The 15,685-nt window shown below is 57.5% G+C and overlaps 2 protein-coding genes across 3 annotated transcripts in view; both read right to left on the bottom strand.

The window, feature by feature from the left end:
• Positions 1 to 12,685, bottom strand: part of TFEB (transcription factor EB) — a 45,348-nt gene extending 32,663 nt beyond the window's left edge. The window contains exon 1 of one of the 2 annotated variants that reach the window (XM_046640751.1): positions 12,386 to 12,685. The gene's annotated coding sequence lies outside the window, so the exon portion shown is untranslated. Of the gene's footprint in view, positions 1 to 1,919; positions 2,018 to 12,385 lie in introns of those variants that run through there. The other variant, XM_046640750.1, reaches the window with a different exon arrangement.
• A 1,043-nt stretch (positions 12,686 to 13,728) lies between these two features.
• PGC (progastricsin) overlaps positions 13,729 to 15,685 on the bottom strand; it is a 26,770-nt gene continuing 24,813 nt past the window's right edge. The window contains 2 exon segments of the mRNA XM_046639841.1: positions 13,729 to 14,486; positions 15,201 to 15,303. Of these exon segments, the coding sequence (XP_046495797.1) occupies positions 14,311 to 14,486; positions 15,201 to 15,303 (279 nt within the window). The 3' untranslated portion in view covers positions 13,729 to 14,310.

The raw sequence follows: 15,685 nt of genomic DNA, 5'->3' as shown, positions 1-15,685 counted from the left end.
CATGGCCCACTCGCCCAGCCACCTCGCTAAGCATTGGGTCTCCACTGCCCAGTCTGGCCCCTGGCATACGGCTCTGGGTCTTGCACTAAGTAGGTGCTCCAGAAACATGGCAGCACAGGACAGAGAGCATCTCTAAAGCAGTGGCCCCAAATATTTTGACCAAACATATTTTCTTTGGCCCAGCACACGTGCACACACACACACGGAGTGCATATACACATGCATATGAACAAAAAAAGTTGTGCAAACAATGCTTACAATACTGTGCAATGCACTTGGATGTTTTCTATGATTCTTTTTCATTTAATATATTACGTCTTTTTCATTTCATTTTCATGAAGACCAACTAAGCTAATTTCACGGCCAGATGAGGGGCCAGTCAGTGGCCCTGATCCGCAGTTCAGATAATGGCCCTCCAAGGATGTCTGTGCAGCCCAGCCCCCGACCTGGCACACCACCCTGTCTGTAACAGGTGCCTAATAAAGGCATCCATTTGTCAGACACTTACCCCGGGGCAGGCCTGTGCTCAGCATTTTGTTATGGTATCTCATTTCATCCTCACCATCGCCCTCTCGCCCTCTCAGAGGTAGGGGCTGTGAGGAATTTAACATGTGAAGAAACCCAAGGTCACACCGTCAATAGCTCAGGCAGATTCAAAGCCAAGTCTGCCTGAATCTGGAGCCACATCCCTAACCACCGCTCACACTGCCTGCCGGGTGAGTGGCCCTCAGCCCTCTCCTAAGTCTGCACACCAGCAGGAAGCTCGCCCCAAGGAGGGCCACTCCAACTCCAACTGCTGAGAAGCTGTCTCTGTATTCACTGCATCCTTTCTGTGTGTTGACTATTCGACTGCAGATGGGGCAGAGAGAAGACAGGGCTCCTGGCAGAGCCTCTCACCCCTCACAGCAGACCCCGCTCCCTCCTCCCCACCTGCCCACTGCCAGCTGACCCCAGAGAAAGCCCTGGGATGGAGGTGGCGGGTCCACCTCAGGGCTCAGGAAGACCATCCTGCTGTCTTCATCACCGATATTACTGCCCTGGGGCAAGTCCCTTGACCCCTCTGTGCCCCCATAAGCCCATCTGGGGTGACTGTGAGGTTTCCAGGGGCTGATCCAGGTCATGGAGTAAGGCCTGGGGAACACGAGCTCTTATTATTATCAACTTGAATTCCCACCATCAAAAATAATGCTCTCGAACCCTGGGCAACTTCTGCTGTTTGCACACAAACAGACTCTCGTACAGGTAAACCGTCACCTGTGCAGGGCCTCCCTCACCTGGCACCACGCACCCGCTGAGCACTCAGCATGAACTAAGTCTTAATCCTCAGGATGAACCCACACGGTGGGCATTCTAATTGTCATCTCCGTTTAACAGAGGAGGAAACTGAGGCACTAAGAGGCTAAGCTTCCCAGGATCACAGAGCTGCAAGAGGCAGGGCCAGGATTCAGACCCAGGCAGGGCGTCTGCTCCCGGGCCCTGATGGAAGCGGGCGTTTCCCGGTGGCCTGGCCGGCGCCCAGCTAAGCACCTCCGCCGTCACTCCTCCCGGGGACCTGAAGACAAGCCCGGGAGACAGCAGCGGAGGCTGAAGAGCTTAGAGAGCCCGCCGGGGATTGGGGTGGTCCTCAGAGGAGGCCCTGGCAGCCGGCTCCCCATTTCGCAGGGTCTCACCATCCCCGCCCCTGAGCCTGGGCAGGGGGCAGGGGGCAGGGGGCAGGGGGCAGGGGGCAGGGGGCAGGGGCCCCTCCCCTGCACCACCTGCCTCCCCAGCCCCAGCCCGCTCAGTATCTCCCCTACCCCGCCTCAAGAGACATCCCCATGCCAGTGCTGCCTGCGTGACCTCGTCCCCAATCTCCCACCTCCCCAAAGACGCCACCCGCACGCACACCCGCACACACGTGCGCGCACACGCCCTCCTACCTGGGGGAGGGCGGCCCCCTGCAGGGAGGCCCCCTGGAAGGCTCAGCTCCTCGGGGGGCCGCAGCCCAGGGCCGTGGCCCTGCCCCAGCGCCAGCCCCAGTTTCCTCATTTCCCCCGCACTGTTTCTCACCCAGCCCCCAGCACCTCGGTCTGAGAGGAAGTTGCACAATCCCTTGGGAGCTGCAAATGTGGCGGAGGATTACTCACGGCGCAGGGTAACCGCGCACCGGAAGTCCTCGCGCAGCGGCCAGTCGACCAAACACGGACCTAGCGGCTCCCAGCTCCCATGTCACCCCCGCGGGGCCTCCGGCCACCTCCAGTGCCCCTCCCTGCTCCCAGAGGGAGCCTCTGGTAGCCCCCCACCGCCCTCACAGCCTGGCCTCGGGGCCCCAGGCCACGCTGCCCCCTGCACCAAGATGGAGAGGCGCAAAGGGGCAGGAAATTGCAGAAATACCACCAGGTCCAGTGTGGCCGAATCCTAACCCACACCTCTTCCCAGCCCCGCCCGGAGACATGTGTCCTTTTAGCCAGAAGCCCCACAGTTCACCACCTCCTTGACTGACCACACACCTGTCACCTCAGCCTTGGGCCTTCCCAGGGCCTCCAGACATCCAGATCATGGTCTTACCGTAGCCCACCCTGAAATGGACCCTGAGACCAAGCATATTCCTGTGAAGCTCTGGGAAAATCTGAGTCACCGCATAATTTCCACTTGTGGGAAAATTGTCTTGCTACACATGCAATTTCAGAGGTTCCTCAACCCCCAAAGTACTTCTCTTAACAACCTGTCAAAGAAAGAGACTTGACATTTCACTAGTATTTCTTTCTGGTGGCCAAAAGATTCCCATCTTTAGTAGATAAATAATAAATACTCCTTGTCAAGAAAGGCTGGCAGTCACTACGCTGTTATCAGCCATCTGTACCTCATGGCGGTGAGTTGAGTAGGCCCTTTCGTGAGAGTAGGTTTCAGGAAGGGACAGTGTAGCAGAGGGAAGATTAGGCAGGCCATAGCTCCTGGAGAAGGCACAAGATGCCACGGGGGTGAGGTGAGCCCCAGAATGGGGAAGTCAGAGAGGCCCAGGGAGCTCTGACCCACTCTGGCCCAACCTTGGGCCCTCCCTGGGACAGCAAACTCTGGAAGGACACAGAGGGTAAGGAGGAGCCTGGCCTGGGTGTGCAGAGACCCCAAGGATGACCTCTGGCTCCTATCCCTCGCTGCCTGGACTTGCAATGGGGCCTCAGATAAGGAGAATGATATGCACCTCTTATCACCCCACACAACCTTGGACTCCCACTCAGCTGCGGACAAAGTCAGACATGGTTTTGCCTGGGCCCCAGGGCTCTCCAGAGAGCCCCTTATTTCTGCAACCCTCATCAAAAGGCTGGGGCCCTCTGGGCAGTTCCCTCACAGCCCTCTGGGGCCTGGACAGCAGCAACCAGCAACGAGGCTCACCTGCCGCCTCCAGTTCAGGGGACTGGGAGCCCAGTCAAGGGGGAAGGGCCGGCGAGGGAAGGCCCTCACTCTGCCGGAAACAATGGCCACAGGCCCCTTTGCAGGGATGCCTCCCAAAACAGCTCCACAGCCCGCCTCTCCCCAGTCCTGACGACAAGGCCATGGAGGGAAGGGAGCAGAAACCCTTGCTACCCTCATTTTCAGACCAGGAGACTGAGGCTCAAAGCCCGTAGTGGCTTCCCTAAGGCCAGGCAGCCGGTTCACGGCAAATCTCGGTTTCCTGGCTCTTTTCCCAGATCAGAGTTTCTCAATCTCAATCCGACTGACACTTAGGACCAGAGAATTCTTTGTTGAGGGACAATCCTGAGCATTTCAGGATGTTTAGCAACATCCCTGGCCCCTCCCCACTAGATGCCAGGAGCAGTCCCTGAGCTGTGACAACTAAAAATGTCATCAGACATTGCCAGGTGTCCCCTGGGAGGCAAAATCGCCCCCGGTTTGAGAACTACTGGCCTAGGAGCCCCTGAAAGATGAGCGTCAGCCAATTCTAAATTGGAGGTAGCTGCAGGGGGCTCTAGAGGCCCACTCCTCAGCCAGATGCACCAAGGAGAAGGCCTGAAGGCGTCTTCATCTGGGTGGTAGTTAGCTGGGTGTTCACTTTTCTAATTATTTTTTACATTATATATATACATATATATACACATACATGTGTTTTCAGCAATTATGCTATACTTCTCAATAAAAAGGGAGAGAAAAAGATGAGATACAAATAAATAGACACTCTAATATTTTCTTCTCACTCCTTGCTTTGAAAACCACTATAATTAGGCCAAAAAAACTGGATGAGAACCTATAGTCCATCACAGGTCTGGAGTATCCAGTGATACTCAGGGCTGTGTGTGGAGGGACTGGCGCAGCTGGCCCAGCTGCTGGATGCCCCTCAGCCCACAAGAGTTGGGCACCACAGCACCTTTCATCTCCCACCCCTTCCCCAGGGCGTCCCACCCACCACAAGCGCCTTCCTGGCCAAAGGCAGGGGGCTGCCTCGGCCTGGGCACCCTCACACCCGCCTCACCCTGCCCTGGGCCATTCTTCTGGGCCCCCAACAGCAGGGCTTGGGGACTCATGCTAGGAAGGCACTGAGGGAGCAGCGTGGGCCTCAAAAACACCCTCCAAACACACACAAAGAAGGGAGGCAGAAAAAATAAGTTGAGGATGGAGAGAAGCGGAGAGACACACACACATGCACTGAAGGCCAAGGTTCCAGATGTCATGGAACTACATGGAGGGTCAGAGGGATAGGACATGGGGGCAAAGGAAAGCAGGCGAGAGAAGGTACTGGAGGGGAGGGCAGCAGACGCATGGCCTCAGGTTCCAGGCCCAAGTCTTGGGGCTCAGCAACAGGCAGCTCCAAAAAGGCCTGAGTTGTTGGGCCCAACTTAGCACCACACCCCCAGGGCCCAGGGCTTCAAGTGGCAGGTGGGTGGCTCAGGGGCCTCCCTGTGGCCTCCCCTCACACTCAGCACCCTCTAGTCTTCCTGGAAGGAAGGACTTCGTCCAGGAAGGAAGGCTCTCGGGCCTGCAGAGGTGATCCCCAAGTGACAGGACCCAGGGGCCCGAGGGCGGGCAGAGGTCTCTATGCTGGCATGGGCCCTTTGTAAAAACTCTCTCTGGATCGAAGAAGAATGCTCTTCAGAGTGAAGGGCCCGGCACCGACGGACACCTCTCCATTCAGTGAGGACGTTATTCTGTGCTATCATGCTCTGTCCTCTGCGGGGGTGGGCGGCTGTCAGCATTGAGGGAGCAGCTGCATTCTTATTCCCACCACGCTGCTGGGCTGGCACAGTGCTAGGCCCCCAGGGGGGCTCAGTCCCACCTGTTGACCCCAGTGGTGCTCAAGGCCATGGGGTGCAGGAGTGGCTTCCTTATGCTCCCTGGGCCTCAGTCCCCTCCTCTGGATGATGTGGAGGCAGCAGCAACCGGCCTCTAAGGCCCCCAGTCCCACAGCCCCAATCAGCCTCCAGCAAAGCCAGCCAGCACTTTCCTGGCAGGGGCAGCCAGGAGTGCACCTGGCTACAGCAGGGAGGGGAGGAGACGCAGTGGGGGTGGACAGTATAGTGTGTCACCTCCTGGCCACTCTGCACCCTTCAGGAACTGCAGAGCGCTGGGGCAGGTGCTGTCCCGAAACCAATTATAAACAAGGCAGAGGACAGGCTGTGACTTCCCTTGGCAAACAGGAGAAAACAAACCAGAGCCCCACCCCACAGCCCCACTGGTAGAACTGGGCAGGGGGCGGGGGTGCTGGCAAACTCTCTTCAGGGAGGGACAGACTGTAAGCCCATGCAGCCAGAGCAAGGCTGGGCCTGCATCACGGGGGACAGAGGCAACGAGCGCTTCCTTGTCCAGCTGTGTGCAAGTCCCTGGGTCTCAGATGGTAATGCTCCTACAGGGCAGAGGCCACCCATAAGGCATTTGTTGTGTCCTCATTTCCAGGCACATGATGCGGGCTCAATTCACGTTCACCCACTCACTCCACAAAGATTTCCTGAGCAGCCACTATACACCAGGCTCTCTTCCAGGTGCTGGGGATACCACATCAAACAAAACAGACCCAACCCCTGCGCTCAGGATGCTGATGTTGGAGCGTTCCATTCATCTGTTCACTGGCTCAGACTCCAAGCTCATCCGCCACCCTCCTACAGGGCTGAAGGACCTGCCACCACTTCTTACTGCCTACCAGGCTTCACCCCAACTCTCCCAGCTTCCAAGGAAGACTGCACCCCCACAAGCCCAGGGGTGAGCCCCAGGATCACTCAACTATCTGCTACCCTCAAGGCCCAGGACCGCCTAGAAGATGATGGAGACAGCCACCCGCCCTCCCTACCTCTCCAGTCTGGAAGAGGAAAGGAGAAGGGCACAGCTGCTTTTTCTGTGTGTTTTATGGTTTTTATTATTAACAGGAAATACAAGTCAAACACTGATCCAATACTTGCCCTCCACGGGGTGGGAAAGTACAGTAACACGATGGGTCTCTCTACAGCCTCATTTCAACAAACCGAGGGGCCGCTGTGGACACCTCCCCCCCAATCCAGTCATGCTGCGCTGGCTCCAAGCACGTTTGCAGGAGCTTCAGACCCTGCCCTGCATTCTGACCACTCTCAGGGCTAGTGGTGTCCTTCGTGGTCCGCCTCATCCTGCCTTAATTGAGCAGCAAATATTTCCTGAGCACTTGTCCCAGAGGGTGGGGCCCATACCACAGGCTGGACAGTGGTCAGTTTACCGGGAGGTGGGGAAGGGAGGGCTGACTATACCAGGGACTGGGGGGCACCAAATGGTCTCAGAGCGGTCCCTGTCCCTGGGGATCCAGCTTGGAAAAGGAGACAAGCCTAAGAGGCCCCGGAGAGGCCCACAGCAATCAGAAGCCCCGGAGACAGAAAGCTCTTGCCTGGGTAACTGCAAAGAGGCAGGTTCTCAAAGTGTGGCCTGGGGACCAGCAGCATTAGCATCACCTGAGAACTTGTCAGAAGTGCAAATTCCACACCAAATGGAGTTTGGAGACCCACTGCAGCCCTGCTGATTCCAGACCCTCTCAGTCAGCAACCCTGGGAGTGGGCCCAGCGAGCCGTGTTTTCACAGTTGCTCCAGGTGATTCTGATGCCCACTCGAACTTGAGACCCACTGTCCTAGAGAAGGGGCATCAGAATCATTTGGGGAATTTTTAAAAATATTGATGCCTAGGCCCCTCCCCCAAGATTCAGATGCAATGGTATTTTTTTAAGAGCTCCCAGGTGATCATAATATCCAGCCAGGGCTGCGGTCAGATGAACAGTCCCCTGGTCTCCTGGAAAGGTGTGCCTTGACGGACAGAGGATTCGGTTACAAGGAGGGGAGCAGGGAAGGGTGTGGCAGGAGAAGGGACCAGCATGAACAAGGGCTGGGAGGAGGGCATGGGGATCATGGGTTTCTGGATAGTCTGTTGGAATTCCTGGATTAATCCTCACGGCATCACACTTTACCCTGGGAGCCTCTTTGTGGATAAGAGCCAACGAGGAGGGCTGTCCCCAAGGAAGCTGGATGGAGGTAGGGACGGCCAGACTTCATTTCTCCTCCTCCCTATGCCCACAGTTAAGGGCCAGGAAAGAAAACTAGTGATGACTCTGCCTCTTGCTTCTGCCCCTCCCGACTGCCCTTGGCTCTCAGCCACTGCCCCATCACCTCACAGCCAAGCACTTCCAGTGGGCACAGTAAGTCCAGATCCTGCCCCATCGCTGGGATTTTCTCTGCCCTCAGTGACATCGCAGCCAAGGGCATCTGCACCTCTGGTGCAGAGAGAAGGAGGGGCAGGCAGCAGGCATGCAGGGAAGAGCAACAGGTCACCAGTGGGTAGTAAGCGGCCAGGCCAGATGCTACCCAAGGAATCCCGAGGGGCAGGGCTGGAGTGGGAGTGATGCTGCAGGCACTGCAAGTCCCCTGTGTTATCTTGTTAAATGTGGAGACTAGGCTGGGTGTGGTACAACAGGGAGTGGTAGGGACTGTGGCCATGGAGTCTACAAAACCCCAGGTAAGGCATTTCATTTGAAGATGTTAGACGCACCGGGCAGGCCTGTTTGCAACCCATGGGTCTTTATTTCTTCCCTAGAGCTCTCTATACCTCTATTTTCTCACTTGAAAATGGGAAATCAAGAAATAAATGAGTTGTAAGACTTAAGTATGATGATAACTAACATTTCCTGAACATGGCACTAGTCTAAGTCCCATCCCTGCAGCACACATCGACACGCTCAGCCCTCACTACAGCACTGTTAGGTAGAGCTACTATAACCTCGCTTTTCAGGGATGGCAATGGAAGCACAGTGGGGTTAAGCAGCTGGCCCAGGGTCACACAGCTAGTAAGTGGCAGAGCTGGGGTTCCAAGCCAGGCAGCCCAGGCCCGGAGCCCACACTCCCAACAACCCCTGGTGAGGCTACACTTCACTCAGTGCTTGATACATGGCAGCTGCGGCTATGTCTAAGAAAGCCTGGCTGGTCACTCCACCAGGGCCAGCCTTTAGCTAAAGCTCTATTGAGGGGACTTCAGCGGTCCCCCAGACCCCATGTCCCTCCCTTTCTGAAACCTCTCCTGTCCGGGTGCCTTAGCCAAAGATCTGCAGAAGGTTCTCATCAGAGGGGACCCCACAGGTGATCTAGGTTCACAGATATGGAAACTGAGGCTGAGAGGAGCAGCGCCCTGACCGAGGCAGCGTGCGGTGCCCATGTTCTCCTCATGTTTTTGCTGTGTTTCATTGTCCCCTAACAGTCCCCACAGCCTCTTCTCCACATCTGATTAAACAAGTTAACGTCTGAGGTTTCCAAGGAGACCCAGGAAGCCTGGTTGGAAGCCATCTCATCCTCAGGCCAATCAGGAGTGCTCGCCAGGGTCCTTTGGTCTCCTGTGTCTGCAGCTCAGAAGAGCAGCAAGGAGACGAGTGTGGTCCTGGGGCAGGAGCCTCAGCAAGTCCCCACCCCTGCTCAGAGTAGGAGACCCCGGATGGAGAAAGAAGTTTCCCAGACCACCACACCTCCACCTTTTGAGAGAACTCCTAGGGCCGGCCCCATGGCCTAGGGGTCAAGTTCAGCACACTCTGCTTCAGCAGCCTGGGTTCGGTTCCCAGGCACAGACCTACACCACTCATCGGTGGCCATGCTGTGGCAGTGACCCATGCACAAAATAGAGGAAGATTGGCACAGATGTTAGCTCAGGGTGAATCGTCCTCAGGAAAAAAAAAGAGAGAGAGAACTGGGAAACCCTGCAGTGGTCTTCTTTAGGGACTGAGAACACGCATCTCGGAGTCAGCTGGGCCTGCTTAGAATCCCTACCGCTTCCAGGCTGTGTGACTTCAGGCAACTTGCTTAACTGCTGTCTGAATCAGTGTAATGAAAATAATAATTCCTACCTCACTCTAAAGAGTAAATGCATAATAAATGTTGGCAACTATTGTTTATAACTAAATTTCATTATAAAATTGTCTTATAGCATAAAAAGAATAGATGAATATTTTATTAATATACTCTTGTGTTATTGTTACATTCCCATAGACACACGTAGACAAAATTCATCTATACACGTGTACCTAGATACCTGCACTCTCACAACCACACACACAAACTCCCTTTGGTCACACACACCCAACACTGACACACAGAGCAACACCACGGGCTCACCCCGTGCCAGCACTGCTCCACCCTGAATCCTCACATGGCCTAGCGTGCATTTCATCGCCCTCTCTTCAGATGAGGGTGCACACATCACATGCATATACGCTCGCTCTATCCTGGGATGTGGACACTTCTGGCAGCTCTGGAAATCCTGACCTCCCTCCCTCTGTATCAGAGGAGGTCAACCCAATGTCCACGGTCACCTCCAGGGCAGCCCCACACCAGCCCCCAGTGCTGACGGCCCCCCATCCCTAGGACAAAGGCCCAACCTGGCTTTCATACCAGCTGCGGTCCGGGAAACCCCTGCTGCCACTGGTAGAAATCAAGTTGACTTTGAAAAGGAAGACACAGAAGCCAGGGGGTGGCTGGGCCACTCCCTGTGGGGGCAGGTGCTAAGTAACTCTATAAACTCCTCATGATGCAATTACAGCCATAAACAGGGCCCCAGGAGGGATCAGGGCCAGAAGCCAGACCCTCAAAGGGCAGCCCTGCCTGAGGGGTAGGAGGCCCACTCACCTACTTTCCAACTGAGAGGCTGAAAGGAGGGCCTGAAGGGCAATGTGGGGAGGCACTGGGTATCCCCACAGCCCGGGGCCCTGAATGGGCTCCTGCCTGCCCTGGCCCAGCCCTGCCATCAGCCCTCAGAAGCCCAGGTGGTTCTCCGGGGACTCAGTGCTCACTTGAGATGTCCCCTGCTCCACCCCCTGCACCCCTTCCATGGACCAGAACCAGGAGACCTGGGTTCGCATTTGGCTGCACCTCACAGAGTTGAGCTGAGGACGAAATAGGATTGCAGCCGTAACAGGCCTTGTCAACTATAAGCAATATTGGCTCCTCTCCCAGAGAAGCAGAGCTTAGAGTCACCTAAAAATCACTCTCTGGTTCGCAGCTCGCCCATCCCAGTAGTCAAAAGTCAGGCAGAAAGAAGGGGGCCAAGCAAATTGCTATGTTTCCCATGGCTGGGGAAACTGAGGCATGGTACAAGCTTACAGGCAGACTACCAGGCACAGCTCTCAAGGCAGCCAGCCCTTGCTCTTCCACTGCCTCTAAGGCTGCTGTTGCTGGCTGGCTCTCTCCCAGATGTGATCTGCCTGCCCGAGGGCCTGGGGGCTGTCCCCGAGGCTGGGCACAGAGAAGGCCTCAGAGGGAATAGGCCAAGGAGCCAAGAACTGTGTTCTGATATGAGCCACCTCCCCTTCAACCCCCCCCCCCCCAACCCCGCGTCTGGCCGCCGCCCTACAGGAAACCAGAGACCAGCCCCCCACTGCCCCCCCCCACCCCCACCAGTTGCCCAAGAGTGCCGGGTCTGGGGCTGGTGGAATCTCAGACAGGGTGGGCGCAGGGGCCTGAGCCCACATCCCACAGGTGTCACTGGGCGCCCACCCCGGCCTTGTCCCCGTCCCTGCTAGACTAAGCAGCCCCTCCCTCAGGGTGGGAGGCGGGAGCTGGGAGGTAATTAACTGACACTTCCCCGCGAACGCTAAACCAAAGCTCTGCGCACAAGTTCAGTCCAGAAACTGTCGGCAAAGAACCGTTCCCAGAACAGACAGGCGAGTGGGCGACGGCTGGAGTTGACGCGGGATCGGGGAAGGCCGCCACCGCGGCGAGGGGCTGGCAGGGATCGGGGACGGGGGAGCCGGGGCAGTGCGGGCGCTCGCGCAGACGAGCCCCGCCCCGGGCGCCCTCCCGCCCTCCCCCCGGGCGCGAGGCTGGGGCGCGCCGGGCGGCTGCGGCGCGAACCTGCTCTCGCAACCCGGAGCAGCTAGGGGCAGCCGTGCGTGAAGCCAAAGCCCGGGCCGGGAGGGGGCCGAGGGGCGGGGACCCAGCTGGCATCGGCCCGCTCCCTTCGAGGAGGCAAGCGCACGCGCTGCCGCCAATATCTGACCCGGGTACGGGGAGGGGGGAAAAGAAGGGGCGCTGATTTGCGGGCCGGACAGCCTGGGGTTGGGCGCCGCGGACTCAGGGAATAGGGGGAAGGGGGCGTGTTTTCTGGGATTCGGGAGCCAGACGGTAGGGGACACTCGGGGGGCGGGCAGATGGCTGAGAGCTCCAGCGAAGGCAGAAAGAGGGACTCGCGGAGGGTGAGCTCTGGGATTGGGGTTCCCTAAGGTCGTGGAATAACGCAAGGGGAAGAAAAAGGCTGCGCTCAGGGATACCAGGGGACGCGGGCAGGGGCGGCCGCTTCAGGAAACCAAGGGGGAGAAAGGGACGGGAAGGGAGCGAGGGATGGTACTTCCCCTCGCCCCCCCTCCAGCAGCCCAGCCCCCGGGGCGTGGCGCCGCTCCGGCCCTCCCACTCCCCCGGACCATCCAGGCAGGGCCTGGCCCGGCCGGACTCGGCCCCCGCACACCTCCCCTACCTCCGGCGCCCTCCCCAGAACCACCCGCCCCAGCCGCGTCCGGTGGAGAAGAAGTGGGCGCAGGGCCCACACGTCCCTTAAACTTCTTGCAAGTACACTCCCACGCCTCCCGCCCCTTCGACTCCCAGCTCCCCGGCCGGGAAGGCCCATGCCCGCCCCGGCCCCTCCCGCCTGGTTACATAAGGTCGCAGAGAAGCCGCCCCCGGCCCCGGCCTGAACGGAGAGGCCTGAGGGGCTCCCGGGCTCGGCGAGCAGCCCCGCTCTGGCCACGCGCCAGGCGTCCCGGGCTAGACAGACAGCGGGGCGGGTGGCGGCGCGGCGCACACGGTCCCACTCCCCTCTCCACCCGGCACCCCCACCCACCCACCTGTCTCCCAGACCCACGGGATGGGAGCGGGGGAAGCCTGGGGCGGGGGTTCCGGGCCCTCCGCGCTCTCCTTGTCCCCCAGCCCCGCTCACCTAGCTCTGAAGGTCAATCCGTCCGCCGCCCGCGCCCCGCGGCTCCGGCAACTTGTCCCAAGTTCAGGTGTCCGGCCCGCGAGCTGTGCCTGCCGCCCCCTCCCGGGCTCTCCGGCTCCGCGCCACCAGGGAGGCCCGCCCCGTCCGCCCTTCCCGCTGCCGTCGGCGCCGCCGCCGCTCCCTACGTCCAACCCGCGGCCGCCGCCGTCTCTGCTGTCACCGATCCCCGCGCCCGGCGCCCGGGCTCCCGCTGTCACTCCGCACCCACTTCCCGCCGCGCCCGGCAGAGGGCAGCACCCGCCCCCGCGACTCCGCCCCGCCCCTCCCCGCCCTGCCCCGCCCCTCGTCGTCCCGCCGCGGCGCCCGCTGGGAAGCGTAGTCCTCGCTGCGGCTCTGCCAGGCACGCCGGGATTTGTAGTCTCGCCCTGTGGGCCCAGGACTGGATACAGGGACTTGGCCTTGAGCTTGGAACCATCCTTCCGGTTCGTATCTGCCCCCTTTTCAAGTTTTCTTTCTCCTCTCAGGCAGTGATGTCCCGAACCAGAGATATACCCTCTGGCCTGCCTCACCCCAAGGAGAGGCCTGCAGCAGGCTGCCTTTCCTGAGTCTAGGAAAGATGTAGGGTCCCAGATGGTGCGCTGTTGCCATAGAAATTCCTCCATGCCAAACCTGTTACCCTCCTGGTTTATAGTAGGGTACCTGAACTGGATCTGGAGCTTTCGCCCTTGACCCTGAGCGTAAGGGACAAGGTTAGGGTCAGCTAGTCAAGGACAAGGTGAAAGAAATATGAGTGTAGAATGGAACCCACCTCCTCTCCCATTATGAGTTTTCCATTTATACTGCCTCTACACTTGGGCCTCATCAGTCTGAGCTTGCTAGTACCCCCCACCAACATCAAAAATCAGATATGTTCTGATCTCCTTTCATGTCCACTTTCCTTGTTGGAAGTTACAGGGTCCTGAACCATCATACTCTGCTTTCTCCTCCTCCTCCCCATCCCATGCTGCCCTAGCTTTCTGGATCTTTTGCTGGATGGCTCCTAAGGAGAACATGGATGAAGTCCCGAGGGACAAGACCTCTTGCTCAGTTGGTTAGAGCAAGTGGGTTTGATTTCCATGTGATTCAAGTAGCTATTCCTCCTACCCACCATTGAGGGCCAGCCCTTCTTCAGATACAAGCCCTGGGACATAAGGGTTTGGATGAAAAGAAGCTCAGCTTAACTCCGCCTAGACCTTCTGAAGTTTTCCTGGAAACAGGGTCTGGTGGCATCACCCTCCTTGCTAAAGGACCCATGACTGTTACAAGTACACAGAGGCATCCAGCATTCCTCAGAAATCTCCTAGTGCAAACTTATCACAGAGAAGGAGGCGGAGGCCTAGGCTGGAATGCACTGGACTCCTAGTCATACAGCTAGTGGACAGACATGGAGACATGCGTGTGGACATGCATGGGCTAATTCTGCTTGTACTTTTGGGATATTAGGTCAGCAGAGCATTCCAGGTTGAGTAGGGCTCCTTTGCCCATCAGAACAGAATGCCCTGCCTTGTGCCACTACCCACTGTCTTCCCTCTCCAGGGAGAAGCTGTGAAGAGACTCCGAGGGGTACAGGGCCCATCCCCAAGCCTCACCTTATGCTCCAGTTCTCTTAGAATCTCAGTGACCCATCCAGAAACCTCCTAGCACCTCGGGGAGAACGTGGTCCAGCAGAGGCAAATCTGCCCCTGGCTCTCTCTCTCCCATTGCCGTACAGGCCGCAACTCCCCTCTAAAAACCATGAGCTGGCCAACATGGAGAAGAATCATCTATTAGGAGAGAAAGTTGAGAGTCCAGAAAAGGAAGGCTGAATCCAAAGAAGCACAGAGAGAATCCCCTGCAGGGTGCGGGGCCGAGAGGAAGAAGAGAGCTCAGGGGGCCAGGCACTGAGTCTAGGTGGCAGTGGCAAAACCCACCCTGTTGTTGCCCATGCCGTAGACAGAATAGTAGGACCTGAGGAAGACGTCCCGGAGGACTCACAGGGGCTGGCCATTCTGGGAGGCCAAGTAGGTGGGTTTGACCCCCACAGTGCAGTAGCCATTGTTCTGCACAACACAACCGGGCAGCACTCATTCATTCACTCACATGTGGCCAGGGCACTGCTCAGCCCCGAGCCCCGGGCCAGAGGCACAAATGCAGAAATGAATGAGACAGGGGCTCTGCCCTTGAGGACTCGCAGGCCAGCTGAGTCACCAGCAGGTGGGCTAGTGAGAGAACATTTCTGGAATGGGTGAATGCAGGCTGCAATGGCCGTCTGCAGGGTCTCCTCTCCCTATGTTCCCTCCAGCCTCCCTCTTGCTCCCGATTGGGGCAGGTCAGCCTGGTGGTAAAGCTTTCAAGTCAAACCAACCTGCATTCAAACCTTAGCTTCACCCTAACTAGCTATATAGCCTTGGGTCACTTACTTAACCTCTCTGAACTTCCAAGTTTTCACTTGTAGAATGAAATTTAGAACCCTCCTCATCGCATGTTGTGACAATTAAGTGGGATAGTGTTGGCAAAGTGCTTCGCACAGCTGCTGACCCTGGTAAGTGCTCAACAAAGAGCCCAGTGCTTCTCCCCACCAATTAATAATAATAATTAATAGTAGATGACATGCTTCTATGTCACAGCCTCGTTCCAGCGAAGGGAATTTAGAATCAATGAATGGGGAAAATAAGTCAGCGCTGCGCAGTCGGGAAATGGCACAAGGTGAGCAGACCGAGCATTTCTGGCCCCGCCCCCCTGCCTTCCTCCCACCCTGACTCGTGTCCCTCCTGGCTCAGCCTGCAAGGACCACGACTTAGGTTGAGGATGTAGGAGGAGGGTGGCAGAGAGAACTGCACACCACTGATGATAAAGGAGAAGGTGGGCAGGTTCTGGGTGCTGTTACAGTCCACAAGAAACTGCAGAGAGGAACAGGGCCCACCTGAGAGTACCTGCCACCCCCACTACCCCAGCCCCTCTAGTCCCCAGCCTGAGCCCCAAGTCTGCTTTTGGACTGGAGGTTGCAACACTAAGGGAAAGTCTTGTGTAAATCCTGCTGGCGTTACACATTTGGACTCACGCACAGTAGGTGGCATTTGGGGACACCTGAGCATCTGCCCCCTAAAAACATTAGTCTTGCCTGGATTTCTTCATGAGAGATTGAAATCTATGCCCCTTCTCTGCGAGTGTCTTCTTAAAACACATAGGTCTGGAGAAGGAGTAGCCCAGCAGCCCCTCAAAGTTAGTGGGATGCACGAACTAGGCAAACACTTTGCTGGGCTCAGGAGAGAGGCAGAGCAG

Source organism: Equus quagga, chromosome 15 (genome assembly GCF_021613505.1).
Source record: "Equus quagga isolate Etosha38 chromosome 15, UCLA_HA_Equagga_1.0, whole genome shotgun sequence".
Lineage (NCBI taxonomy): Eukaryota > Metazoa > Chordata > Mammalia > Perissodactyla > Equidae > Equus > Equus quagga.
The sequence above is the reverse complement of the archived record's forward strand: the minus strand, read 5'-3'. Positions and strand labels throughout refer to the sequence as shown.